General features: G+C 53.0%; 1 protein-coding gene across 1 annotated transcript; it reads left to right on the top strand.

Moving 5' to 3' along the window:
• The first annotated feature begins 1,569 nt into the window (after positions 1-1,569).
• Positions 1,570-26,143, top strand: CATSPERG (cation channel sperm associated auxiliary subunit gamma). Its single transcript, XM_045532113.1, has 29 exons — positions 1,570-1,652; positions 3,122-3,405; positions 3,494-3,547; positions 7,053-7,197; positions 7,434-7,560; positions 7,735-7,807; positions 8,353-8,508; positions 13,173-13,344; positions 14,517-14,654; positions 15,816-15,875; positions 16,073-16,192; positions 16,757-16,807; positions 16,907-17,036; positions 17,626-17,737; positions 18,712-18,870; positions 18,955-19,064; positions 19,860-20,073; positions 20,406-20,468; positions 20,568-20,766; positions 20,858-20,976; positions 21,170-21,250; positions 21,342-21,398; positions 23,249-23,405; positions 23,614-23,677; positions 23,782-23,877; positions 24,201-24,290; positions 25,354-25,446; positions 25,536-25,635; positions 25,716-26,143. The coding sequence occupies exons 2-29, from the start codon at positions 3,151-3,153 to the stop codon at positions 25,956-25,958; spliced, it is 3,438 nt and encodes a 1,145-aa protein (XP_045388069.1). The 5' UTR covers positions 1,570-1,652; positions 3,122-3,150; the 3' UTR covers positions 25,959-26,143.
• The last annotated feature ends 781 nt before the right edge of the window (positions 26,144-26,924 follow it).

The following is a 26,924-nucleotide window of genomic DNA, read 5'->3' as shown; positions in this document are numbered from 1 at the left end:
CACCTTGTAAGTCAAGGTCTAACAAAGGCACCTCCCCCTGGCGGGGCTGTATTCCTGAGCTGGGGGTGTCAGAAGGAGAGACTCTAGTTGCTCTCTGTCTGGTGAGTCTGGAAGGACTCAGGTGCATAGCTGCTGAGCTTCATCCTCAGGTGAAGTCACCGTTCCCTGGCCTCTGGGGTGAGCTTGGCTGGGAAGGACAGACTTCCATCAGCTGTTTACGTAAGAACACCTGTTCTGTGCAGTACTGGACAGGGCTGGGGAACAGCGGTGTCAGAGAAAGCCCTGGGCCCTGCCCTCATGGAGTACGTGATCCAGTTGGAAAGAAAGACCCATTCGCAGCCAGTCGTGGCTTAGAGTGGTCTAAGGGTGGGACAGGAGCTGGTCACGTATCACAGACAAGACATGAAGGAATGAAAGCAGTCAGCCCAGTGACAAAGAGGGTTGCAGAGTGTGCACAGATCTGGAGAAGAGATCATGTCTGATCAAGGATATTCAAACCACTCTGTGTAACTTGGCTGTGTACTACAGAGGCCTATGGGGAAGGGGAAGAAGACTAGTGGGGTAGAAAGATAGGGATGAGATTATGCAGAGCTCTGGAAACCAACTGAGGGAGTTTGGATGTTTTCCTGAGGTCCTGGGGAGTCATGGAAGGTTTTAGAGCACTCTCAAGGTGTAGTACCTAGACCATCAGTATCAGCATCCCCTGGAAACTGGGGATGTGCTAGAAATTCTCTGGCCCCACCCCAGATCTACTGAATTAAAACTCTGGGGGTGGACCTCACTAACCTGGCTTAACTAGCTAGCCCTTTAGTGGAGTCCAATGCATGCTCAAGTTTGAAAACCACTGAGTTACAAGTCAGCTTTGCAGTTCATCAAAAAGTCCTGGACTAGTCAGGCATGGTGGCTCACGCCTGTAATCCTAGCACTCTGGGAGGCCAAGGCAGGAGGATCACTTGAAGTCAGGAGTTCAAGACCAGCCTGAGCAAGAGTGAGACCCTGTCTCTATTTTAAAGAAAAAAATATATACATTAAAAAAAAAAGTCATGGACTGACCAGCCTAGGTGCTATAGGGAGACCCTATCTCCAAAACAATCACAGCAAAACTGTCAGGCACCAGAATGAAAAATATTTACTTGTGCCAGACACTGCTTCTATTAATATCTTCACATGCTATCTTATTGACTTCCCACAACTGTGTAAGATGGCTGCCCTCGCCCGCGTTTTGCAGAGGGCCGTGTTAAGCGCAGCAGATTTATTCATTCCCACAGGGTCTCTAGGACACCAAACTTCTTTTTTAGGAGTAGAATTTGGGGGTAGAAGGACAAGTAGTAGCGACGGTGTGGACTGCCGGACGAACCAACAGGAACCCTTGAAGGCCTTCCTAGCGCCAACTTTGTGTTCAGCACCCTCTGCCGGCCACCGCCAGGCCCCCGGCGCCCGGTGCTGGAATGTGAGGCCTCCCCCCATCCCCGCAAGCAAGCCCTCGGCGCCGGCTGGGTGCGCGTCGCCGTGGCAACGGGCGCGCGACGCGGGCGCGCCTCCGCAAAGGCGGAAGTCAGTTGTGGAAGTGCAGGCGGCCATTTTGGGACCGGGCAAGAGGGGCGGGACTGGTGAGACCAAGCGACGGTTGACCGGTTTTAACCAAGTGACTGGTACCGCGGGGCGGGGATGCCGGGAACGGGGAAGGGTTAGGGAGGGGAGGGGGGAGGCGAGGAGGGGAAAGAAAAGGGAAAGACCTGAGTGAGAGTCGTGGGACCTGGCAGATAGGGAAAGGGAGAGCCCGGCGCGGGGAAGAGGAAGGGCAGGGCGAAGGGCAGATTGCGGTTAGAGAAGCGGGGCGATGAGCAGGGGCAGCGCTAGAGGAGGCTGGACGTAGAGCAGGTAGGTGTCAAGGGCATGGAAAGTGGGGCTCAGAAGAGGAGGGGAGAGAAGGTGTTGCGGCACCAGAGGAAGGTGAGGATCGAGAAGGGGCTGACCAAGAAGCTAACACCAAAGTGGAACCAGGCGGTGCGAGGCGAGGAGAGGGCGCGGGGCGAGAAAAGAGAGAAAGGCAAGGAGAGGTCTCGCGGCGAGGAGAAATCCAGAGACGAAGAGAGGGTCCCCAGCGAGAAGGGGCGGGGCGCGGAGCAGGGGCGGGGCGCGGAGCAGGAGCACGGCCAGAAGAAGGGGCGGGGCGAGGAGCCGGCGCGGAAAGAACAACTCGCTAAGGCCCAGGGGAAAGGGCGGAGCGATAAAGAGCAGGTGGCAGAGCAGGGGCGGGGCGAGGAGCCGGCGCGGGAAGAACAACTAACTAAGGCCCAGGGGAAAGGGCGGAGCGATAAAGAGTGGGTGGCAGAGAAGGGGCGGGGCGAGGAGCAGGCCCTGAGCAAGAAGCAGGGACCTGGACAGGAGAAAGGTTGGGTCGTGGAGAAGGTCCGGGACGAGGACCCGGAGAGAGCCGAGATTTGCTATAGGGTCCGGTTCCTGGTCAGGGTCAAAGCGAAGAGAAGGGGGCGGTGCGAAGAGAAGTTGGGGGGCAGGGCAAGAAGTGGGTGCGGAGCCAGGTGGAAGTACAAGGGTGCGACCGCAGACAGGAGCAGGACAGGGGAAAATAGGAGGGGCTCTGCCAAAGCGAGAAACAGAAACCGAGAGCGGGTCAAGCGTAGGGGTAGAATACAGAGAGCAGGCGGAGCAAGGAGCAAGGGCAGGGCAAAGTTAAAGGGAGAGACAAGGAGGCGGGGCGAAACGAGGCGCAGGAGCAGGGCCGTGGCCAGAAGCATCAGTCGGGGTTGGGCCCGGAGTCATAGCAGAGGTGGGACCCACAAGGGAGGCAGGGGAGGAGCCAGAAGCAAAAGCAGGGGCGGAGCAAGGAGCAAGAGCAGGGGCGGGTCCAGGTGCAGGGGTGGAGCCCGGATCAGGGGCGGGGCCAGAAGCTCGAGCAGGGGCAGGGGCGGGGGCAGAAGTTCGAGCGGGGGCGGAGCTAGGGGCAGGGGGGGAGCCAGGAGCAGGGGCGGAGCCAGTAGCCCAAGCCCAGGCAGTGCCAAAGACCGGGGTGGTGGGAGGCGCAGAAGCGAGGTGGGATCTCAGAAGTCGGCTCGGGAGAGGTATCCTGTGCGCGGGTGTTGACCCCCGCGTTCTCCAGGTTCTAGCCACGTTGTGTGCGGCCGAACCATGTCCCCTGCTGGGCCTGCGTGGCCAAGAGTCCGAGTCCTGCGGGCGCTGTGGACACTGATGGTGGCGCTATTGGCTCCGTGGAGGCTGCGGGCGATTGAGGATATCCAGGAGTGCACCTGGCAGGTTGTCCTGAACGAGTTTAACAGAATAGGCGAGAATAGCGCGAGCGACCGGTTCTTTGTTCAAGAGCTCGTGGATACAGTGGGCAACGTGTTCCGTATGCTGGTGGACTCAGCCATCGATCCAGACGAGGTGAGGGGACCAGGGTGAAGCGAACCACAGGAGCCCTGAACCCGCACCTCACTCATCTCTGGACGTTTTGCCCAACCTCTCCTTGCAGAAATACCTGGGCTTCCCTTACTACCTAAAGATCAACTATTCCTGCGAGGGACAGGTGAGTGGGTGCAGTATAGGTGGGCTCATTCTATGAGCCTCAGTTTCCCCATCTCTAACGTTTTAATAGTGGTAGCACCATCCAACACCGGACTTTAAGGATTCAAGAAGATTATCTGTGTATACCTCCCAGCACCTCACGAGGCACCTAACAGATACTCAAGTGAGCTTTTTTGGCCATATTTTTTACTGAAATAGAATTCACCATAAAAGTCACCATTTTTAAAGTGTACAGTTTGTTTTTAGGGTATTTACAAAGTGGTACAGCCATCACTACTATTTTCATTCCAGAACATGTTTATCATCCCAAAACCCTATACCCATTAACAGTCACACACTCCCCATTCCATTCCCCTCTTCCTTCAGCCCCTGGAGACCACAAATCTACTCTCTGTCCTTATGAATTTGCCTATTCCGAAAATATCATTTACCTGGCTGGAATCACATAATATGTGGCTTTTTGTGTCTAACTTCTTTCACTTAGCATGTTTTCAAGGCTCATTCATGTTGTAGCAGGTGCCAGTACTTCCTTTTATTTATTCATTTAGGCCAGGCACAATGGCTCACACCTGTAATCTTAGCACTTTGGGAAGCTGAGGCAGGTAGGAGGATCACTTGAAGCCAGGAGTTTGAGACCAGCCTGAGTGACAGAAGGAGATCTCGTCTCTATAAAAAAAAAAAAAAAAAAAAAAAGGTTTTCCTGTCACCCAGGCTGGAGTGCAGTGGCCCAATCATAGCTCACTGTAACCTTGAATTCCTGGCTCAAGTGATCCTCCTGCTTCAGCCTTCCAAGCAGCTGAGACTACAGGCGTGCACCACCACACCGGGCTAGTTTTTTCTATTTTTAGTATAGACGAGGTCTTGCTCTGGCTCAGGCTGGTCTCAAACTCCTGAGCTCAAGCAGTCCTCCTGCCTTGGCCTCCCAGAGTGCTAGGATTACAGGTGTGAGCCACCACACCCGGCCTTGAGTTCATTCTTATATATGGTGTGAGATAGGAGTCCAACTTTTATGTGTGATTAACCAGTTGTCCCAGTACCATTTGATGAAAAGATTATTCTTTCTCCATTGAGTTGTCTTGGCGTCTTTGTCAAAAAGCAACTGACCATAAACATAAGAGTTTATTTCTGGACTCAATTCTATTCGCACAGTACTGGACTGTGCCAGTACTACATAGTCTTGATTGCTGTAGCTTTGTAGTAAGTTTTCAAATCAGGAAGTTTGGGTTTTCCAACTTTTTTCTTGTTTCTCTAGATTGTTTTGGTGCAAGTAAGCTTTTTGAGGACAATAGAGAGCTGTGGTCCAGAACCGAAGTTCTGGAGCTGGCAGACCTGGGTTTGAATCTGCCATTAACTAGCATTTGGTTGGGGCAAGTACAGTGTGGTAGTTAGTTGTTTGGGCTCTGGAGCTAGGCTGGCTGGATTCAAATTCTAGCTCTGCCACGTAATAGCTGTGTGACCTCAAGCAAGTTACTTAACCTGTCTGTGCCAGAGTTTCCTCATCCCTAACAATCATAAAATGATAAAATATGTGTGAAGCAGTTAGCATGGCCTCTGGTTCATAGAAAGGGCTCAGTGAATGTCAGTGAATGTTGGAAATAAGTTACTAGAGTGAGACCCTGGGCAGAGTGTTTTATCCATGAACCTTTTCTCCTTATCTGTAAAAGTGTGGGAATAATACTACTTTTTTCTGTTCATTCAACACCTACTATGAATCAGGCCCCCCCCCCTTTTTTTTTTGAGACAGAGTCTCACTCTCTTGCCTGGGCTAGAGTGCTGTGGTGTCAGCCTAGCTCACAGCAACCTCAAACTTCTGGCCTCAAGGGATCCTCCTGCCTCAGCCTCCCGGATAGCTGGGACTACAGGCATGCACCGTCATGCCCAGCTAATTTTTTCTATATATTTTTAGTTGTCCGGCTAATTTCTTTCTATTTTTAGTAGAGATGGGGTCTCGCTCTTGCTCAGGCTGGTCTCGAACTCTTGAGCTCAAGCGATCCACCTGCCTCAACCTCCCAGAGTGCTAGGATTACAGATGTGAGCCACCACGCCCGGCCCAGGCCCTCTTTTTGTTGCAGGTGATACAGTGGTAAACAAAATGGTCAGGCTTTTCTTGTGGATTCAGTCTACCAGGGAAGCAGACAATAAAATAATTTCTGAGGAAATTAAAATGAGGCCATATGTTAGAAAGGAGGAGGACACTGTTTTAGCAGGGGAGAGTGGGGAAGGTCTCTCTGCAAAGGCTTGAGCAGAGACCTGAATGATGAAAAGGGGCAACTGTTAGGAGAGCCAGGCAAAGCATTCCAGGTCTTGGGAACAGCCTGCACAACGGCCCAGAGGTAGGAAAGAGATGAGTGTGTGTGAGGAACCGTGGAGAGGCCTGTGTGGCTGGAGCACCATGAGCCAGAGGGAGTGTGGGAGGACAGAGGTCAGGGAGGTGAAGGGAGAAGATTTTCAGAGCCTCATGGGCCGTGGTGAGGACTTGGCTTTTACCCTGAGTGAGGTGCAGCCATGAGAAGGCTCTGAGCAGCGGAGGGGTGTGACCTGCCTCAAGCCTCTGCAGGCTCCCCCTGCCATGTGGGAGGCAGGCCAGGGGCAGGGAGGCAGTGAGGAGACTGCCATATTGCCCAGGCAGGAGATAACGGGGGACCGGACCAGGGTGGTGGCAGCCATTGTTGCCCTGACTGGGAGAAGGTCCCTACCCCACCAGCACCTGGTCCCCTGTGACTGGAACCCAGAGGCAGGATCAGAGACAGGTGTAGTTGGCAGGATGGAGGGGACCTTGGCCAAAGATGAAGGGCTGTGCAAAGGTACCTGTTACATCCCTTGCCCTGTCCCACAGCCACCCCCCACCTCCCTTAGTTGTCCCAGTGCAGCCTTCTCTCAGGAGTGCCTCTGGGCCATTGCTCATGCTGTTCCGTACAGCTGGAACGTCCGTCCTTCCTCTCCTTCCCTCCTTCTGTCTGTACCCAGCCAGGATCCTGCCTTTCTGGGAGCCTGTCCATGGATGTCCTCTCGCCCGCTTGCTCAGTCCCTTTCTGACTACCTGCCCCATCCAACTCTCACCGCCAGGGCCAGACCCTGGCTGTCCTCTGACTGGTGGGGGTGGCAGAGCGTCTTCTGCAGGGGGAAGCCCACCTTGACAGTGGGACTGGGTACACTTGGAGCGGGAGAAACTGCCAGCAGTTCTGGGTGTCAGTTCCCTTCCCACCCTCACGTTTTTGCCCATCGCACGCTGCCCTGGCCTGTGCATTCCCCACGTGCACTCTCTGCCTGACGACCCTGGCTCTGGACTCACCTCCTCCAGGAAGACCTCTGACTCCCTCCACAGCCCCTTGCCCCTCTGCCCCTCTCCTAGCCTGGCCCGTCCCCCATCCCAGCCCCAAACCTAGACCACGTTCTCTGGCCGTCCCTACCCAGCCCAGGAAGACAGGCTACTAACGGGAGGCACAAGGTGGGGGTTGCCCAGAGGCCATCCTAAGGACACACCTGCGGGGCCATCTCACCCTCAGCCCTCAGAGGACCTGGTCCGCAAGGGCCACCTGACGGGGCTAAAGCCCCTGGTGCTGGTCACCTTCCAGTCCCCAGTCAACTTCTACCGCTGGAAGATAGAGCAGCTGCAGATCCAGATGGAGGCAGCCCCCTTCCGCAGCAAAGGTGGGCCTGGGGCATGTCTGCAGCGGTCACGGCTGGGAAGGTGGTGGGGTTGCGGGGGGCCTCAGTGCAGCCCATGACTGGAGGAGGGTACAGGGAGGCCTAGATGGGGCCACACGGTGGGACCCAGGGCCTAGAAATGGGTGTGGGGAGTTGCAGGGAGATCCCCATATGGGCTGTGGCCTTGAGGGGGCCACTGGGAGGCCCCAACAGCCTCAGTGCCCACTGCCACCCAGCAGAGCCATGCATGGCAGAGGAGGTGTGTGTCATGAGCTGGTACACGCCCATGCCCATCAAGAATGGCAGCGTGGTCATGGATGTGCACATCCGCAGCAATGGCCTGGGGCCCTTCATTCCAGAGAAAAGGTGCCTTTTCCCAAGCTGGGGTAGCGGGTAGATTCTGGGAGGAATTCCTAACCCCAGGTCCCCAAATGAACCTGGGTGAGACCAAAGGGGAGAACGGGGGAGGTAGCCATGAGCTGTGGCAGGAGCCCCTGAAACTGGGATCCTCACCTGCGCCTGCCCCGCACCTGCTGCCAGGTTCCAGGTGAATATCAACGGCTTCCTGAAGAGAGAGCAAGACAACACCATCCACTTCACGGTGGGAGAGGAGGTGAGGGCCGGGCAGTGGGAAGGGGAGAAGACATGAGTTAAAGATGGTTGTCTGGGCCTTGGGCTGGGGCACTGATTGCTTCCAAACCAAGTGGCAGATCCCATTTCCAGAGCACTTACCTCCATGCCAGGCCCCAGGCGAGAGAAGTGCTTACTAAATGCACAGTCATGTCGAGTCTTCACGGTGACCCTGTGAGGGGAGATACTCACATACCCATTTCATTTCATTTCATTTCATGTTTTTAACTATACTTCAGGGACATATCTCAGATGCCCATTTTAAAGAGGAGAAAACTGAGGCCCCAAAGGGATGGAACTATTTGCATGTACACGTGGAAGGTGACTTGAAATTGTCTGCCTAATCCTGTGTCCATGTTCTTAATCACAGTACATTCATTCATTCATTCAGCAGGTACTTATTGAACACACATTGTGGCATCACGGGGACATGGCAGTGAACACATAGACACAAATCCCTGCCCTCCTGGGACAGGGCGGCAAACTGCTAAGCATGAACATCAAGTAAATCCTGCCCCTCCCTGGCAGCTCATGGACCTGAAGCCCCAGTACTTTGTGAACACCTCATCGAGGCCCCTGTGGTTCACTGTGGACCAGTCACCTGTGTTCATCCTGGGTGGCATTCCCAATGAGAAGCACATCCTGATGAGTGACACCAGCTTCAAGGACTTCTCTCTTGTGGAGGTGAGTGGTGCAGGCAGATGGTGGGCCTAGGGCTATAGAAGCGGTCCCCAGGGACTCACCAGTCCCCATGAGAGGCAGATAGCATGAAGGAAAAACACATGCAGAGGGCCTAGGTTCAAATCCTGGTTCTCCCACTTCCTGGCAGTGTGACCTTGGGCAAGTAACTTTACCTGCCTGGTCTCAGAGTCCCTTCTGTAAAATGGGAATAATATTAATATTTACTGCATAGAAACATTGTGGGATAAGTTAATAGTTTCTATAACAAATGGTATATATGCGCCCTATTACCTTCTATACTCTGGAAAATTCTGAATTGTGATATACACCTGGTCCCTAGGGTTCACATCAGGCATTGGAGCCTGCATTATCCCAAAATGGGGAGGGATTGTCTGAAGTAAGGTTCTCTTGCTTTTGATGACAGAAAGATGTTAGAATTTGTGCAGCTGCAGGCGGAGCTCCAACCCAGGCTGTCTTGCACAGACCTGGGTGTAGTAGGTGCACCTCAATGCCAAGTCTGGGCACAGACCAGGCTTCAGGCCTGGCTTGATTTGGGGCTCAGATGAGGACTTCAGCTTTTAGCTCCACGTCTTCTGAATTAGCCCCGTTCTCAAACTGGTTTATATCATCCCAAGTCCCGGGCCCCAGAAAGGGAGCATCTATTTCCCAAATAGCATTTTTAAAAAAATTCTGAAATTTATTTCCTTGGTCCTGATGGGTCCACCTTGGGTCACATGTCCCAAGCTAATAGCACATGCCTGCGGGCTCAGCACAGGTCATTAGCTCTGCCCTACTGAGGAGGGCAGCTGAGACAAGAGTCAGAAAGAACGGTTCACCCAGAGTGAAATCAGGATGGCTTTGCCACAAGGTGAGGGAGAAGATGCTGGTTATTAATTGTGTCCCAGGTAACAACTGTGCCCAGCGACAAACCTATAAGATTGGCTTAACCTCCTTCCATCCAGGTCAAAAGCCCCTGTTACCATTTCCGGGACCTCATGTGGGTTAATGTCCTCCCGGTCCCCTCTGTCTCTGAGTTCCTGTTCTACCGAATTTGTTTGGTTGGTGGACCATCTTCCTATCCTGTGCCAGCTGTCTCTGTTCTGCGCCAAGTCTATCCAACATTGTTCAATTTGCATGAACTTCTGACCCAAACACATCCACAGGGAATGTGTGGTTGGTTGATTTAGATCTGCTGAAGAGATTTGGAGGCAGAGAAGGGGTTTACATCACAGGAAGGAAAACAAGTTCCATTTGAACTTCAGGTATCTTTATTCTTGTTCCTTCTTGTTTTAATTCACTGAGGAGAAATTCACAAATTTCACCATTTGAAAGTCAACGATTTGGTGGCATCTAGTTCATTCACAATATGGTGCTACCACTAGCAGCGTCTGGTTCCGAAACATTTCCATCACTCTAAAACAGAACACTGTTTATTCTTGTTCTTCACCCATAGGGATTTCTCCCTGATGACCCCATCTCTCATTCTCTTCTCTTCCCTACTGCCTTCCAGACTGCTCCCGGGGACCTCAGATCCTCCCCCTGCTCAGCTCTCTGCAGCCCTGTGTTGGTCAGGGTTTAGATTTAGATGCTGTAACAAAGAGACCCTCAAAGGGAATAGATGAGCAGACACTGTTGCTCATTCTGGGGACAGTCCAGAGGTGAAGAACCCCTAGGCCCTAGGTGTTGACCTCTGTATGATCACAGCTGGGTCACGCCCATGTCCATATTCTAGCCAGTGGGAAAGGAACAGAGTAGAAGTGTCAGGCAAGCCATTTTATTTTAAGCAAGTTTCACTTCCACTCACATTCCATTAGTGAGGAGTTAGTCACATGGCTTCATCCAACTGCAAGAGAGTCTGGGTGACACATGCCCAGCTAAACTCACCAAAAAATATGGGGGAAATGGCTTTGGGAGCTTACCTAGCCATCTGCCAGAAGTGGAAAAGGAAACTTGCTGGTTACTGAAAAATTCAGGACTTCAGTCTCAGCTGGATCCAGGATTTCAAACAATGTCACCAAGATGGAGTTTCTCTCTCCATCTCTTGGACCTGATTCTTCTATATTGACTTTATGCTCGAAACCGTTCTGTCCTCTGGAGCTGAAGACTGCAGAGGCTGCATCTTCTCAGGCCTATATCCAATGGGAAAGATCTTTCCCACGCCACAGCCCCCAGCCCCAAAGTAACAAGATCCTTCCACTTGGTGTGGCTCAGACCACTTACCCACCCCAATGCAGTCACTGTGGCCAGGGGAACCCAACATGATCCTTATTAAATTAAATGAGTCAGAATGCTCAAAAGTTGTTCCAATAGAAAATCCAACTGACTTGAAGCTTTTCTCTTCCTCATATACGTGGGAAAAGAGGGAGTGTGATATCCTCTTCTAACTTAACAAAAGAAATTTCCAAGTATTTCTTCTAGAAAACAGAGGCATCAATGCAAATATTATTAAGTACGACAACCAGTAAAAGTTGTAGACTTTTTAGAGGGTATAGGTTAGCCTCACCAGGCATAGCACCAGTTCTGTAGCCTGTGGGGCTTACAAGACTTTTATAGAAATGACATTGTCAAGGACACTTTTATGATACTGAACAGGGTAGAGGAAGCGAGAATGTTCACATTCTCCTTAACTTTCTGCAGTTCTCTCAGCAGCAGAACTTAGAGTTTTGCTTTGATTTGCAGTTTTTATTGAAAAGATTAATAGAAAATTCCTTTTTAGTGGAAAATTTCAATCAGATGCAAAATTAGAGAGAAGGGTATAATGAACCCAGCTTCAGTAATTATCAACATTTTGCCTTTATTGTTGCTGTCCCACTATTTTTTCTTTTGAATTTTTTTTTTGAGACAGAGTCTCACTCTGTTGCCCAGGCTAGAGTGCCGTGGCGTCAGCCTAGCTCACAGCAACCTCACACGCCTGGGCTCAAGCAATCCTACTGCCTCAGCCTCCCGAGTAGCTGGGACTATAGGCATGCGCCACCATGCCTGGCTAATTTATATATATATATATATATATATATATATATATATATATATATATATATATATATATATATGTATATAAATTTTTAGTTGTCCAGCTGATTTCTTTCTATTTTTTTTTTGTAGAAACGGGGTCTCATTCTTGCTCAGGCTGGTCTCGAACTCCTGAGCTTGAACAATCCGCCCACCTCGGCCTCCCAGAGTGCTAGGATTACAGATGTGAGCTATCACACCCGGCCATCTTTTGAAATATTTAAAAAAAAATGCCAGCCATCATACTGTTTGACCTGTAAATTATTAATACTCAAGGACGTATCTCTGACCCTCTAACATATGAGGACTTTTAAAAAATGAAACCATAGACTGGGCGTGGTGGTGCATGCCAGTAGTCCTAGCACTCTGGGAGGCCGAGGTGGGTGGATTGTTCAAGCTCAGGAGTTTGAGGTTGCTGTGAGCTATGATGATGCCACGGCACTCTAGCCCAGGTGACAGAGCAAGACTGTCTTGGAGGAAAAAAAAAAAAAAACCACAAAATACAATGCCATTATGATACCAAGCAAAATTAGTAATAATGCCTTAATATCTAACACTAGGCCATAGTCAATTTTCCCCAATTATCTATCTTCAAAGTTGTTTTGTTTGAATTGGGATTTGACATAATGCATTGGTTGTTGATCTCCTAAGACTCTTCTCGCTTGTAAGGCTGCTCCCCCACCCCTCCTTTTCCAGGCAATTTGTTTAAGAAAATTAGGTCTTTTGTCCTATAAAATGTGGCTGTTCCTCTGGCCCCACGTATTAGACTGCTCAGGCTGCCACAATATAATACCACAGATTGGGTGGTTTAGACCAGGGGAATTCACATTCTCACAGTTTTGGAGGCTGGAAGTGCAAGAGTGTGGTGCCAGTAGGGCTGGTTTCTGACAGCTGTGTCCTCACATGGCCTCTCTCTGTGCGGAGTGGAGAGACCAAGTGGGCGCACCCTGGTGTCTCTTCCCCTTCTTACGAGGACGCCAGTCCTATGGATCAGGACTCTACTCTTACGACCTCATTTAACCGTAATCACCTCTTCAAAGGCCCTGTCTCCAGTGCAGTCACATTAGGGGTTCAACATGTGAATTTGGGGGGAATGCAATTCAGTCCATAATATCCCATGTTGCCTATGAACTGGTAGTGAGCTCTGGAAGCTTGATGAGATTTGGATTCAATCTTTCAGGCTTGCCCACTGTTAGTGATGCTATTAGTGTTAGTAACCGGCCAATGGATTCAAGAAGTGTTAACCTGACAGCTAATTGTGTTCACAGTAGAATAGGATTGCTAACCTGTGCCTTGGGCCAAGCATGGGATTTTTTTTTTTTTTTATTGGATGGAGGGCAGCATGGGATGTTCTGTATCCATGTAGGTACAACCCTGGCATAGGGACTGCTAAGAGCCATTGAGCATGCTGTGCACCGCCCAGCTGCAGGGGGCACACAAAGCCTGCACTGGCTCAGGCCTGGGTCATCTGCTTCCCTGGCCCATATTGGGGAAGTTTGGCCCCCAAAGTGCTGTTGCAGGGTGAGCAGGGAAAGCGCCCTGGAGCAGCTGCATGTGTCCATCCCAAGCAGTTGTCAGAGCAGGAGCCTTCCCCAAGGTAGGACATGGGGGCCAAGGCCAAGGCCACCTGCTCACCATTAGTCTCTGCTCCCCTACAGTTGAGCATTGACAGTTGCTGGGTAGGCTCCTTCTACTGCCCCCAGGCTGGCTTCACAGCCACCATCTACGACGCCATCGCCACCGAGAGTACGCTCTTCATTCGGCAGAACCAGCTAGTCTACTATTTTACAGGCACCTACACCATACTCCATGAGAGCAACCGAGGCAGCGGTGAGGGGCTATGGCCGGCCCAAGCCTGGGGGAGGGCACAGCGGTGAACCCAGCCACTGGAGGCACCTGGGACTGGAATTGCCATGGGTTCGGTGGAGGGGGGGAGCAGCAGGGACTTGCCAAGGTCCTGATCACCACTGCCCACTCTGCAAGGGACTTCCCCTGCCCTCTATATGCTGGCAAGTGGCTTCCACCCAGACCTTCCTGGGTCTCGTGACCCAGCTGTGGGAAGACGGGGTGTGAGTGAAGGCAGGGAGCAGGGAGAAATAGACATGTGCACACGCACACAGTGGCAGAAAGACATGCCAAGAGAGATGCAGGAGGAGAGACAGAAAGTCGGGGTTGGGGGAGGAGAGAGGCACAGAGAGTCAGAGAGGGGCAGAGCGAGAGGACAGAGAGAGAGAAACAGAGACTGGGCTGTTGGCTGTTGAAGAGACAAAGCCACGAAGGAGACCAACCAGAGAGGAAAAGCACTGTTGATTCAGCCTCATCCTTAAATGATACCAAAGCCCTCCTATTGCTTCTAGGTTTCCCTCCATCTAAATGAGAACCATCAGCTTACAGCGTCACTGAACATTGTAGTGAAACTTACATTTCATTAGCTAATGCACATTCCCAAACAGCTTCATTTCCTCCCTTTCTCACTTAGAGCAATTTATCAGTCGGGGGGACAAAATTAAAGTGGCTTAAGCCAAAGCAAAGGGCAGTTTGTCGGCTTACACAACTGAAAGCCCAGGGGCAGGTGGTCCCAGGGACTGTTGGATCCAGGAGCTCACTGCCACTGTTAGACAGTCACCTCTGGGAGGATGCCCCCAACCCAGCAACTGCAGACTTTTATGCCCCTCAGTAGCCCCAGGAGAGAGCATCTCTTTGTTAGTGATTTCAAGCTGGAACTGTCTCTGATTTGCCCAGTTTGGTCATATGCCCAGCTCAAAACCAATTGCTCCAACTAGAGTCAGCCCACTCTGAACCTCAAGGACAGAGTGTGAGCGAGAGGAATTTTCTCAAAAGCACCTGGTGCTCTCTGCCAAGAGCACCTGACGCCACACTGAACAGGTGCTTCAGCAAGAGAGGACAGGTAACAGGCTTGCTAAGGCCAGGAAAGTAGGGGGGAGGGACACAGGCCCCAGGTCCAGCCACCTGGGCCTGAGGCCCCATGCTGGCCTCCCTAGGCAGCTGGGTTCGTGTCCTGGCCACCGAATGCATCAAGAGGTTGTGTCCTGTGAACTTCCACAGCAATGGCTCTGAGTACATAATGGCCCTCACCACTGGCAAGAATGAGGGTTATGTCCACTTTGGGACCATCACAGGTAAGGATGGGGGCCTCTGGCAGCCCAGGAGACCCCTCCATACTCTCACCTCCAGGAATTCTGACCTTAGGCCCTCACTCCTCACCATGTACCCTCAGGAGGGGTCCCAGGCTATGGGGGGTGGCTTTATGCATTTGTAGGGGTAGGATGTATCTTTCATCATGTGCTTGATTTCAAAGGGCAAAAGCCCAATTCAAAAATCATTTAAGCACAAAGAATTTGTGGACTTCTATAAATGAAAAGACCAGGGGCCAACTTGGAGCGTGGCTGGATCCAGGGGCACAAAGTGTATGTCGTCAGGGCCCTGTCTCTTGGCAAGGTCATGTCACATAGTAATTATGGTACAGATTCTGGAGAGAAACTGCTCCATCATCCCCATGCTCTTTGCCTTTGGACAGGTGACTTGACCTCTGTGATCTCATTTTAATCATCTACAAAATGGGATGATGATAGTACTGGTATCTACTGCACTGGGTGGATACAAAGATTAAATAAGTTGATATACATAAAGGCCTTAGAACAGGCTAGGGATATGGTGAGTGCTTTGGAGGATTTGTTATTATTAGCCCTGTAATTTGGCTTCATTTTCAGGTAGCTGCTCCTCCATGGGGGTTAAAGATGGCCCCAAGATCTTGGGGCTCACATCACCTGCCAGTTTGAGTCACCCCAAGAGAATGAGAACAGCCTCTTTTCCATTATTTCTTTTTATAATTTTTTGCTGGGTTTTGTGGTTTTTGTGTATTTTTTTTTTTTTTGGTCTTTTTTTTTTTTTTGTTCCTTGTCTCTAGAGACGGGGTCTCACTGTGCTCAGGCTGGTGTCGAACCCTGAGCTGCGCTGTCCTCCCGCCTCGGCCTCTCAGAAAGCCGGTATTACAGGCGTGCGCCAGCGCACCCAGCCATCTTTCCCATTATTTCTAACACAAGTCCCAGGGGCACTCTGATTGAACCACTGTGGGTCACATGCTCAGACCTGAGCCAACACTGTGACCAGAGACAGACATACTCCTACAGTGACTGACGGCCAGAGTGAGATCTGCCCCCCGGAATCCCGAGGACTGAAGGCTGAGGAGGCATGAGGGGGACAGTCGAGGAGTTGGTTTAGTGGGGTGCCACACAGATGGGATGGGAAGGGCCTGGGCATGAATCCGCCTTGCTCTGCAGATGGCCGCGTGTCCTTTGAGATGCTGCCCAGGCAGTGGTCCGTGTGCGAACAGATAGGAGGTACTCATCCCCTAAATGGGTCTGCAGCAGGAGGGTGGGGGGATGGAGGGTGTGGGAGAGCAGGAAAGGGTGGGAGGGGGTCACAGGATGGGCAGTATCTTCACGAGGGGTAGAGTGTTATGGGGAGGGGCATGGCAGTCACAGAACCGAGGCCACTGGGCCCTGGGGCTGCTCTGGACCCCCCCTTCCCTTCTCAGTTGACAGCTGCTCCATCACCTGGGCAGAATTCATCCCCGGTGACTATTACCTACTGCTGCTGGTGGAGAATAAGTATGTTAATGCCCAGCATGACTTCCAGATGGTTGGCTACAACACAGGTAATCAGGGCGACACAACAGACTGGGAGCAAAAAGGCAGGAGCCCAGACCGTGGACTGTGTTCCCATCCTGAAGGATTTGTGCTCAGCAGGCAGAGGGAGGGAACTGTTGCCATGTCACAGTGAAGAACAGAGTAGAGGCTTGTTGGGCTGGAGAAACTGAGAGGAAGCCGATGTGACTGGAACAGAGGGGAGAGAGGAGGGAGTGAGATTGGAGAGGTGAGCAGAAGCCAGATCTGGAAGGCCTTTGTGGCTCATGATAAGGAGATTTGATTTTATTTTACCTGCAGTGAGAACAGGGCCACCATATGCAGTTGTACAGGCTGTGCACTGCACAAAACCCCCCAGCCAAGGGGTGAGAGGAGACAAGTCCTTTGCCCTAAGAGGATGATATCTTCTCAGAGGCAACGCTTTTTTATAAGCCACATAAAGAAACTCTAAGGGCTAATCGTGGGAGGCCACTGGAAGGTTTTATGGGGCATTGGAAAGTGGATGACTTGCGCCAACTTCAGGTTTTGAAAGGCCAGGGCCTCAGGAGATTTTGTTGTGTTTTCCCCACCTGTAGTCACTAATGAACTGAAAGTCCACTACAAAATCCCAGAATTTATCCCTGAAGGTAGGAGGGGAAGGCAGAGGTGGTCTCAAAGGTGGGGATGGGCCAGGAGGGGCCTAGGCGACCCCACCTCACTGTTGTGTCCTCTTTTGCCCTTGTCAGCTCGAGGCTTGGAGTTCCTGATGATTCTAGGGACAGAGTCTTACACCAACACCAAAATGCTACCCAAGGGCATGTTCTATAACCCATACAACAACCTGCTGTTCATCTGGGGCAACTTCCTCCTGCAGAGGTGGGCCCCCCACCGGGCAGGCCAGGCATATTCTGCCTCCCCAACACCTCTAGGGTGGGGACCCTTTCTGAAGTCACCAAATCTTCAGAGGATGCCCAAGTCTAGAAGTTATCAGGACTCATGGGGAAAACATGGCCTGGGGTAGTCAGAGCTGGGATGGCGGAAGCCAATATTCTAAAGTTATGGGAGCCCTTTCTTAAGATGAAACCTTATGTAAGGACCCAACCCGTGTGAGCCATAGAAGAGCACTTTCTGGGGACAGTTTAGGATCCTTCCCACCCAGCCACCCTCTCGCTCCTCAGGAACCTGGGGGCCCCTGAGCCACCTCCAAGGGTGGTTGGCAAACTGCCAGGGTGGCCGGATGCTCCTATTTTGCAGATGGGGAGACTCTAAGGGCAGAAGGTCACCACAGGGTTTGGGGTGGGGGCAGAAGCTAGGATTGTAGGCTCTCTTTGCATGTTCTCACAAGGTTAGTGGGGAAACTGAGTAAATGGTTCCTGGGTTGTGTTAGGCCTGGAGTTGGGGGAAGCAGAGATCCGGGATAACCAGCTGTTCTGGCACCCCCAGCTCTCCGTCTCTGCCCCTGCAGCGCTGACATGGCAAACTTCATCTACCTGGCAGACTTCCCCAAGGAACAGTCCATCAGTTACCTGGTTAGATCCTTCCTTGGGGACATGGCTATTGTCACAGAGACCGAGGAGGTGGGCTGCCCTTCCCTTCTCCCTACTCCTTCCCTGCCCACCCCAATCCCCAGGGGCCTCCCTTCTTCCCCAGTCAGGGTAAAGGGGCTAAAGGGAGGGAACATGCTCAGGGACCCTGGAGAAGGGCAGCAGAAGTTCCATTTACGGCAGAGAGAATAAGTGTCTTTTCCAACGTCACACAGCAAAGCAAAAGACTTGAGCCATGATCTGATTCCCAGAGGGGGCCCTTGTTCATTCCACTGTGCAGTTCATTTCATAAATATTGAGCACTTACTGTATGCCTGATCCAGTGCTATAGACTCAGTGGTGACTGAGTCAGCCCTGAGCCCTGTCCTCACAGGGTCACAGTCCAGTTGGGGAGACAGACTTCCCAGACAGTGACAATTCAGAGTGCTCAGGGCTGTAGCCAGGAAAACAGTGCCTACAGAAGCTCAGAGGAGGGGACTGGCCTAGTGTGGGAGTGTGTGTCAGGGAGGCTTCACGGGGAAGGCCACATGGGGGGACATCCTGGAGGCTAGATGGGATCTCTGGGGTTGGGGCTCAGGAAGGGGAGGTGAGCTCCCCTTCAGACGTATGTGAGGCTGGGCAGCACTGCAGAGATGGGAAACTGACACCAAGGCAATGGTGAGAGCCTGGAGGCTACAAAGAGTGAGAAGGAAAAAGAGGTCTCAGCCCTAGGAACTCTGGATTTTAGGGACTGTATAGATTAGGAACGCTTAGGTTGCAAGTAACTGAAATGCAAGCAGACTGAAATATTGAAAAAGATCATGACAGTGCGGGCTGGACCCAGAGGGGGCTGGGCTCTGGGAAGTAGAAACAGCACTGTGGAGGAAGGAATGGGGGCCCACCTGGTCCCAGCTGGAGGTGAGCTCCCAAGCCTGACCCCTCAAACAATGGAGCCATCGTTGGGCAGAGGGAGAGGTGGGCTCAGGTCCCCATGGCTCTCATACACACATCGGCTGTTGTACATTCAGATCTGGTACCTCCTGGAGGGCAGCTACCAACTGTACAAACTGTTCCCGTCCAAGGGCTGGGAGGTGCACCTCAGCCTGCAGGTGATGCATCAGTCCTCCCTCTACTCATCCAGTGAGACCATGGTGACTCTCTTCTATGAAGATGGCAGATTAAACCAGGTGCTGGGTGGGGGCTGTAAAGGGACATTGGGGTACCACAGGATGACTGACACCAGCTCACTTGGCCCTGCCTTCCCCCTGCAGCTGGTGTACCTTATGGAAAACCAGCAGGGCCGGCTGGTCAAGAGGCTTGTGCCTGTGGAGAAGCTGCTGACATACATGCAATACAACCGCTATGAGTTGCAGCGGCAAGGGTGAGAAGACCCTGGTCCTCAGCGGCTGTCTGAGGACTCCAGGAACTGTCCTCATGAAGCTGTCATTCTTAAGGGGGGGGGGGGACAGCCAACCCCAGAGGACCTCAGGCCTGTGATAGTGGGAGCTCAGCACCTACAGCAGCTCAAAGGATGAGCACGAGCCAGCCTGGGGGGAGGGTGCATGAGCTGTGACAAGAAGGGCAAGGGAGAATTAGCCAGGTGAGGAAGGAGGTGGGGAAGAGTGTTCCAGACAGGGGGAACCGCATGTGCAAAGGCCCTGAGGAGGAAAGGAGACTGGGGTTGAAGAACTGTTGCAGAAAGAGTGCAGGGGTGATGGGAGCAGGGAGGAGGTGGGACTGGTGGTCATAGGAACTTGGACTTCATCTTGAGCATCCTGGGGATCCAGGGATGGGATGAAGGGGAGGGACTACAGGGTCAGAGTTTACCGTGTTCAATAATGATCTTTCTGGTCACCTGCAAAGGGTGGATCAGAGCAGGGAGGCAGATGGAGGTAGGACTGGGGGTGGGGGCAGGAACCGGGCGCTGGGGTGGCAGGAGAAAGGGGGAGGTGGAACAGACAGCGCTTAGAAGGTCAAGTAGACAGGCAATTGGGGACTGCTCGTGGAGATGGGGGGACTCTGCTCTGAGGGATCGAGGGACGTCCAAGGGGATGTGTTCTGAGGACGCTGGGCACCAGGGCTGAAGCCGAGAAGGAAGGTCCGGCTGGATTAGATTTGGGGAGTCGCAGCACAGAGGCGGGAAACAGTTTCACCGTCCCCCACTGTCGCTGCCCAGGAGCCACTTGATGCTGTCCTTCACCGACCTCTGCCCCTTCAAGGAGATGAACCTGCGGGGCCTGCCCAACCCACAGAGATACACGCGCCAGGAGCGCTACCGGGCGCGGCCGCCGCAAATCTTGGAGCCCTCGGGCTTCCACAGCGAGAACTCGCTGGCCGTGTATCAGGGCCTCGTCTACTACCTGCTCTGGCTGCACTCCAAGTACGACAAGGTGGGCGCCTCGCGGCGGGCGGGGCTGTCCCGGGCCGGGCGGTGTCTGAGACGGGCTGCGGGGAACCGGCGTGGAGGGCAGGGGTGCGGCCCCGGGCGCAGCGCGGGGAGGAGCCGGGGCGCGGGCGCTGGACGAGGGGCCTGGCTGGAGCGGGGGCTACGCGGACAGGGCTTTGGGGCAGTGGCCGTTGGGTAGAACGCAGGCGGCCCCGGGTATGCATCTTCTGTTTTGGTTAGGGGCTGGAACTGGGTTAGGAAGGGGTCTGGGGAGGCCGCTTGCCGGGGGGCTGTCCTCCTCCCCCGTCTGGTCACGGTGCCCGGCGGTCCCTGCAGCCCTACGCGGACCCGGTGCACGACCCCACCTGGCGCTGGTGGAAGAACAAGAAACAGGACCAGGTTCGTGTAGAGGGTTGGGAGTCGGGGAACGGGCGGCGCCGGGACGCCCCTCGCCGTCAGCCCCGGCGCCGACTTTGCCCCGCCCGTCGGGTCCGCCAGGATTACTATTTCTACCTGTCGAGCAACGGGCTGAGCGCGGGAGGCGTGCACATCGACATGGACAGCTACGAAAAGATCTACGACCTCGAGCCCGAGTCCGAGCTGCCCAAGCGCATTTTCTTGGACAAGGGCACGCAATACACCTTCTCCATCTTCATGAAGACGCTGAGCCACCAGTTCCAGACGCACCGGGCCCCCGGTCTGTGGGCGGGGCCTGCGCGCGGGCCGAGGGGCGGGGCGAGGGCTGCGTCCGAGGGGCGGGGCCTGAGCCTGTTGGTCTCCCGCGGCAGAAGTCAGCTACCGCCCGCGCAGCCCGGTGAGCGTGGGCGTGGTGCTGGCCGACCCCAGCTGCATCGAGGCCACAGTGACCCCGGACGTCTTAATCAATCGCAACTCGGTGCTATTCGAGGTAAGGCCTGGCGGGGAGCCGGGTACCAGGGTGGGAGCGGTGATAGCGAGGGCTGCTAATCTATTCTTCTGAGTAGGAAGTGGAAGTCCGCCTTCTCCTGCCAGTCCCCACCACCCGCCCCAGCTATGGGTTATCTGAACCGTCCCTGGGTCCTTGGGCAAGCCTGTTCACCCCTTCACTTACGCCTCTCCAGATTACGCTCAAGGAGAAAGAGTTTTGCTATGACCAGGGCCTTAGTGGTCACCACCTCCTGAAGACTTCCATGAGTGTCAAAGTAAGGTCCCGCCCTGAAGGGCGAGGGACGCAGGATGAAGGGAAAGACTGGGCTCGTGGGGCACACAATCATCACCTGCTCCTACCCACAGGTGCTGGGTTCTTCCGGGCACTGCTTCCAGAACACGCACCAGGGGCTCCGTATGCAAGTATTGGAGCTTGGGGTACTGGGCCCTGGGAGAGGAGGGTCGAGGTCGGGTTTCAACAGGGCTGGTTCCCGGTGTTCCCCCTGGGAATCCCACTAATGTATCATAATTTCCTTCCTCCACCCGTTCACGTTTTGAGCAAGAGCTGCCGTCACAGTTGTGTAGGTTGCACATAAGCGTGCATGTTTCCTTCTGATACTTTTCTGCAGGGGGGAGTAAAGTGTCTGAGGGTTAGGGCCTCTTTTTTTCCAATTGCCACAAAGGTGGCGTGACAACCAGCTTGGCCCTCCCTTCACATATTGCTCACTCACATGTTCTTTGTTCACATCTTTGGGTCCTTGGTTCTTCCCTTGCTTACACATGCAGTATCCGCTCTGCGCAGATGCAGACCCTGAGGCTCAGAGAGTTACAGATACCGGCTCAGAGTAACCCAGGGAGCTGCTAAGCGGTAGAGGACGATCTGACGCATAGTCATTGTCCTCACCCACTTCCCTGGCCACTACCCAGCAGACCCTGGTGCTCCTCCCTCCCGGCTTGGAATGACGCTGGGCAGTAAAATGCGTGTTGTAAAAGACCCCGACTCCTTGGAGTACATGAGATTTCATGTGCTGGACTAAAGAAAAAACAAGGAGCAGGTGCGACTGGATCAGGGCAAGCAGGAAAGTGGAGGGATGAGGGCAGAGCAGTGAGCAAGCAGAGCCTGCTGGGGCTTTGTGGGCTATGGGGGCCAAGCTCTCCAGGGGAGTGCCCTGAGCAGAGGAGGGACTCCTCACAAGGTCCCTCTGGCCGCATGGGCTAAACAGACTGAAGGGGAGAGGGTGGAAGCAGGGGCACCAGGAAGGAGACAAGGTTGGACGAGACGAGAGTGGGGGCAAAGGAGCTGGAGAGAATGGGTGAGTTCTGGATCTCTTTCGAGGCTAGGAATAACAGGATATCCTGATGGGCAGGATGTGGGTGCGTGAGAGAGAAGGTTCAAGGCTTTTAGCCTGACAGCTGGAGGGATGGAGGTGCCATTAGCTGAGTTGAATCTGAGATGCCCATTACACCTCCCAGTGAGTGAGGGGCTGATGGGTGTAAAGTCCCACACCTGGCATGGGAATCACTTAACCTGTTGCCGTGACCCTCTCCCCAGCCACCAGTAGGCACATGCCACAGTGTTTAGATGCTCATGTCCCTTTGACAAATGGGCGAAACCCTTGTGCCCTCTCCCTGAAATGGCCCAAGGGACTCTTCATTCTGAAGACAATGTCAAGGGGCTTCCCTGCTCCCTAACACCCACCCCAGGCTCTGCTTCCCTCATATATCCCATGCTCCTGCAGGCCTAATATTTGACAATTCAGGTCCAAGTTCAGACCCATACAGTCTGACTAGGAGTTGGGGTTTCATTGGTGTAGCTGTCGGTGGTTTTGTATGTTTTATTCTAGAGGCAGCTGCAGCTAACCTGTCTGTTCCAATCCCAACACTACCACTTTCCAGCTGTGTGGCCTTGGATGCTTAATAAGTTGCTTGACCTCTCTGTGTCTCACTTTTGCCATTCCTAAAATGGGGATATTAATAGTCTCTACCACACAGGGCTATTTTGAGAATTAAATAAATTTGAATATGTAACGCTCTTAGAACATCACCCAGTGCCTTGTACATGGTAAGAGCTACCTAAGTGTTTGCAGTTATTAAAAGTATTGTTTAATGATGATGATGATCGTATTGCCCCCTGCCCCGTGGTGATGGTGAGTCAGGCAGGTAGTGGTGGTGTGTGTCGGAGGCAGGTTGTCCTCCCTGCCCCCTTCCCAGTCTGGCGGGGCCTGAGGAGACCCTGGCCACCTCCAAGGCGAGGCTTTTCTTCTCCCTGTCAGGGCAACCTGATGTTACCTGTGCTTATCGGCTGCCCCCCAGGCAAGCGCCTGGCCTTTGACATTACCTACACGCTGGAGTACAGCCGCCTGCAGAACAAACACTACTTCGACTGCATGCATGTGGACCCCGAGATGCCCTGCTTTCTCTACCGTGACAGCGTGTGTTCAGTGCCTTCCTCTCCAGAGTTCAATGCCCTCTCGCCCCACCGCTTTGCCCTCTCCCTGCCCGCACACCTCCCCACAGCCCACCCATCCTCTGCTCTTGCCCCTGGTCCTCCACCCCTCTCTTTCCTCCCCTCTCCGTCCTCCACTTCTCCGGCCAAGCTAATTTCTTCTTCTGGTCTCAACCCCCTCCGACTCCACAGCTTTCTACCCCTTCTTCTTGATTCAAGATTTGGTGACGGGAGACTCTGGCAGTTTTCAGGGCAGGTAAAGGCATGGCTGGCATTCGGTTAGGGAAGGTGGAGGGGGTGGGAGGAGGGATGCAGGACTCGGACTGGAGGCCAGTCCATGTGCACTTCTGCCCCTGGCAGCTTCGTGCTGAAGGTGGTGGGCGGCGGGCCTACACTGAACAGCATCAGGGACTACAGCAAGGAGGAAATCTACCGCTACAACAGCCCCCGGGACAGGTAATTACAGTGGGCCCCCACCCCCTGCAACCTCCGCATAGCCTGCCTTTCTTCCCCTGCAGGCCCCTCCCATTTCCAAGCCGAGCCCCTCTCACCCTGGCTGCAAATCCTACCCACGCCCCCTTCTCAGGCCCCACCCATAGTGAGGCTCCTGTAGGCTCCCGCAAGCAAACTCTTGCCCTGCCCACACATTAGGCCCCGCCCTCAAAGTGAGGCCACACCCACTCAAGGCTCCGCCCCTGCTCTCACTGGTGGGGCTGGCCTCTAAGCTGGCAGGCCAGGCTGCTCCCGGTCCCCTGCTGAGATGACCGGGTCCTGCGCAGGACTGAAAGCCTCATCTGGACCACCAGCACCAAAATAACCACCAAAGACATGGACTTCCACATCATGTCCCATCAGAGCTCGGGCATCGAGTAAGTGCATTGTCTGGCCACGATCCATAGGGTCTGCCCATCCTTTCTGCTTCTGGGAGTCCTCTGGATCCCCAAGCCAAACACTGACTGCCTTTGTGTTCTTCAAATGGGGATGGCTTTTGCACAAGCTGAACCCTCTGTCTGGAATGCTTGGTCCCTGCCATAGTCTTTTCAGGCCTTAGTTCACATACCCCTTTGTCCAGGAGGACTTTTCTGCTTCAGGATGGGACCGTCATTCCCTCTTGGCTCCCATGGTCTCTTGTGCCTCCCCTATCCTGGCCCTATAGCTCTGCTGGTGCCCCCTACCCTGACCCCAACCCCTCTGCTCATGTCCCCCATCGTATGTGCCTGTGCCCCCCCCCAGTCCCAGCCCTGACCACTGTGGCCTGTCACTATCTTGTGTGGAGTCTGTCTCCCTTACAGGACCAGGTCCTGCATAGACTCAACATACTATTTATTGACTGAGAGAATGAACAAATGAGTAAATTAATCCATGGTAGGCATTTATTGACATTTGCATGGAGGTATTAATGAATACATAAAACTATGGAGGAACAAATTAGTATAGGGGCTCAATAGCTATTTTTGATTCAGTGATAGGAAAAAATGATGCCCTGAGCAAATGAAGGCAGTGAGTGAGTGAACAAATTAACCCCCTCACACCTAGTCAGTATTTAACCTGTGTTTATTGAAAAACGAATAAAGGAGAGAATAAATGAAAGATGTGACTTTGTACCTAGTAAGTGCTCAAGCTATATTCATGGAATGAAAAAATGAAGGCAGCAGGGAGTGAATGAGTCGGCACACAATAGGCACACAGTTCCTAAGCACAGTAACAGATGCATTGACATGTGGCTGTGGGAAGCAGGAGGGAATGAATGAGTAAACAAACAGTCTGTTCCAGGGTAGGTGTTCAGTAAGCATTATTGGAAGAATGAATGAAAGAATGAATGAATGAGGGAAGTCGGTGCTCACCCCGAGTGTGTGGGGTAGAGGAAAAAATCAGGGGTGAGCACATACCAGGCATAGTTGGTAGCACAAGTGCCTGACCTTGGGCTTGCAGGTGGCTGTGTCTGAAGAACTCCCCATGCTATGACATCATTCCCCAGAGCATCTTCTCCCCTGAATTCTTCTTCAAGGTGTTGGTGAGCAATAGGTGAGCCAGGCCTGTGGCCCAGGTGGGGGTTGGGGGCTTCCCGTGGGGTACTTGACTACTCCCTGAATCCTGAACCCCATCCCCCACAGAGGTGTGGACAACAGCACATACTGCAACTACCAGCTCACTTTCTTGCTGCACATCCACGGGCTCCCGCTCAGCACCACGCGGGCCCTCCTTATCGTCATGGTGAGCGGCTGGAGCTGCCCTGCTGGGGGTGCTGGGAGCCCCCAGGCTGCCCACCAACAGCTGTTGTATGGTGCCTGCAGGTGTCAGCCAGCATATTTTTGGGCCTGGTGATGTTATATATCATCTTCTGCCTCATGTGGCCCCTTATGGTTAAGGCCTGCAACATTCTCCGCTTTAAGATCAACAACATCATTGCCTCAGAAAGCTACTACTCCTATTCCTCCTCTTCCGGAATCTCTACAACACCATCACAAAGTTCTGGGGCCAGCTCCAAGGTGGCAGAACACAAGGCTAAACCTGAACCTGAACCTGAGAAAACTTGAAGAAGGAGTGGTTGATCTGAGCCTCTTGCCTGCCTCAGCCCGCACCCACCCTCGCACCTCCCCTGCTAAGCCCATCTTGGAAATGCAGCCTGTCACCAAGCCCAGGCCTTTCTGTTTTGTTTGAATGTTCACTTCTTGTTCAGACTCAAATAAAGCCTCATTTCAGGGCCAGTTGTGGGTCCTCATAAGGGCTCATATTCAGTTGGTTTGTACTAGCACAGCTGCACCGATTATTAAAATATCAAAGTCCTTCCATGCCAGCCGCTAAACAGTGGCTTCTCTGTGTGCTTGTCAGCTCAGCCCGTCCTCAGGTGTCCCAGACCTCCCTGTGCCCAGCAGAATCCTCCACAACCCAGGCCCGTGTCTGTGGCCTCTAGTCTATTCTGATGGTTCAGTGCCCTGGTTTTAACAGTTGTTAAATATTTTGAATGTAACACCTATCTAGTGGTTTAAGGAGGGGACTCTGGAGAGGTGAGGATTTTTATCTTAGTTGTAAGTAGCTAAAATTTCAAATAGTCTAGGTGGCAATGATAATTTATGGGCTTCGTTAATATGCGTTTCAGGTACAATTTGATCCAGAAGTCAACAATGTCCACAAGATTCTGGTTCCATTTCTCTGTAGCTTTCCCTGCTCTGTCCTCCTCTGAGTGTGGTCTCTGGCCTCAGGGCAGCCCCCCTCACTGTCTGAGGCTGCACATCCACATGTCATATTATCCAGAGAAAGAAGGGGCTGGGCTCCAACATTCCCAGCTGAAAATACTGCCAGTCACTCTGATTGGATGCATTTGGATCACAAGATCACCACCCTACCATTCACACTGCCAGAGGGATGGGAACCTCTATTAGTTTAAGCCAATTAGAGCCCACTCCTGGAACTGAGTGTAGAGTTAACCCTACCCTACTCTGTTGCTAATGTGTTGGGCAGAGTGGTTCTTATAGGAAAATGTGCTCTCAGGAAGGGGAAAG

This window comes from Lemur catta, chromosome 19, assembly GCF_020740605.2.
Source record: "Lemur catta isolate mLemCat1 chromosome 19, mLemCat1.pri, whole genome shotgun sequence".
Lineage (NCBI taxonomy): Eukaryota > Metazoa > Chordata > Mammalia > Primates > Lemuridae > Lemur > Lemur catta.
The sequence above is the reverse complement of the archived record's forward strand: the minus strand, read 5'-3'. Positions and strand labels throughout refer to the sequence as shown.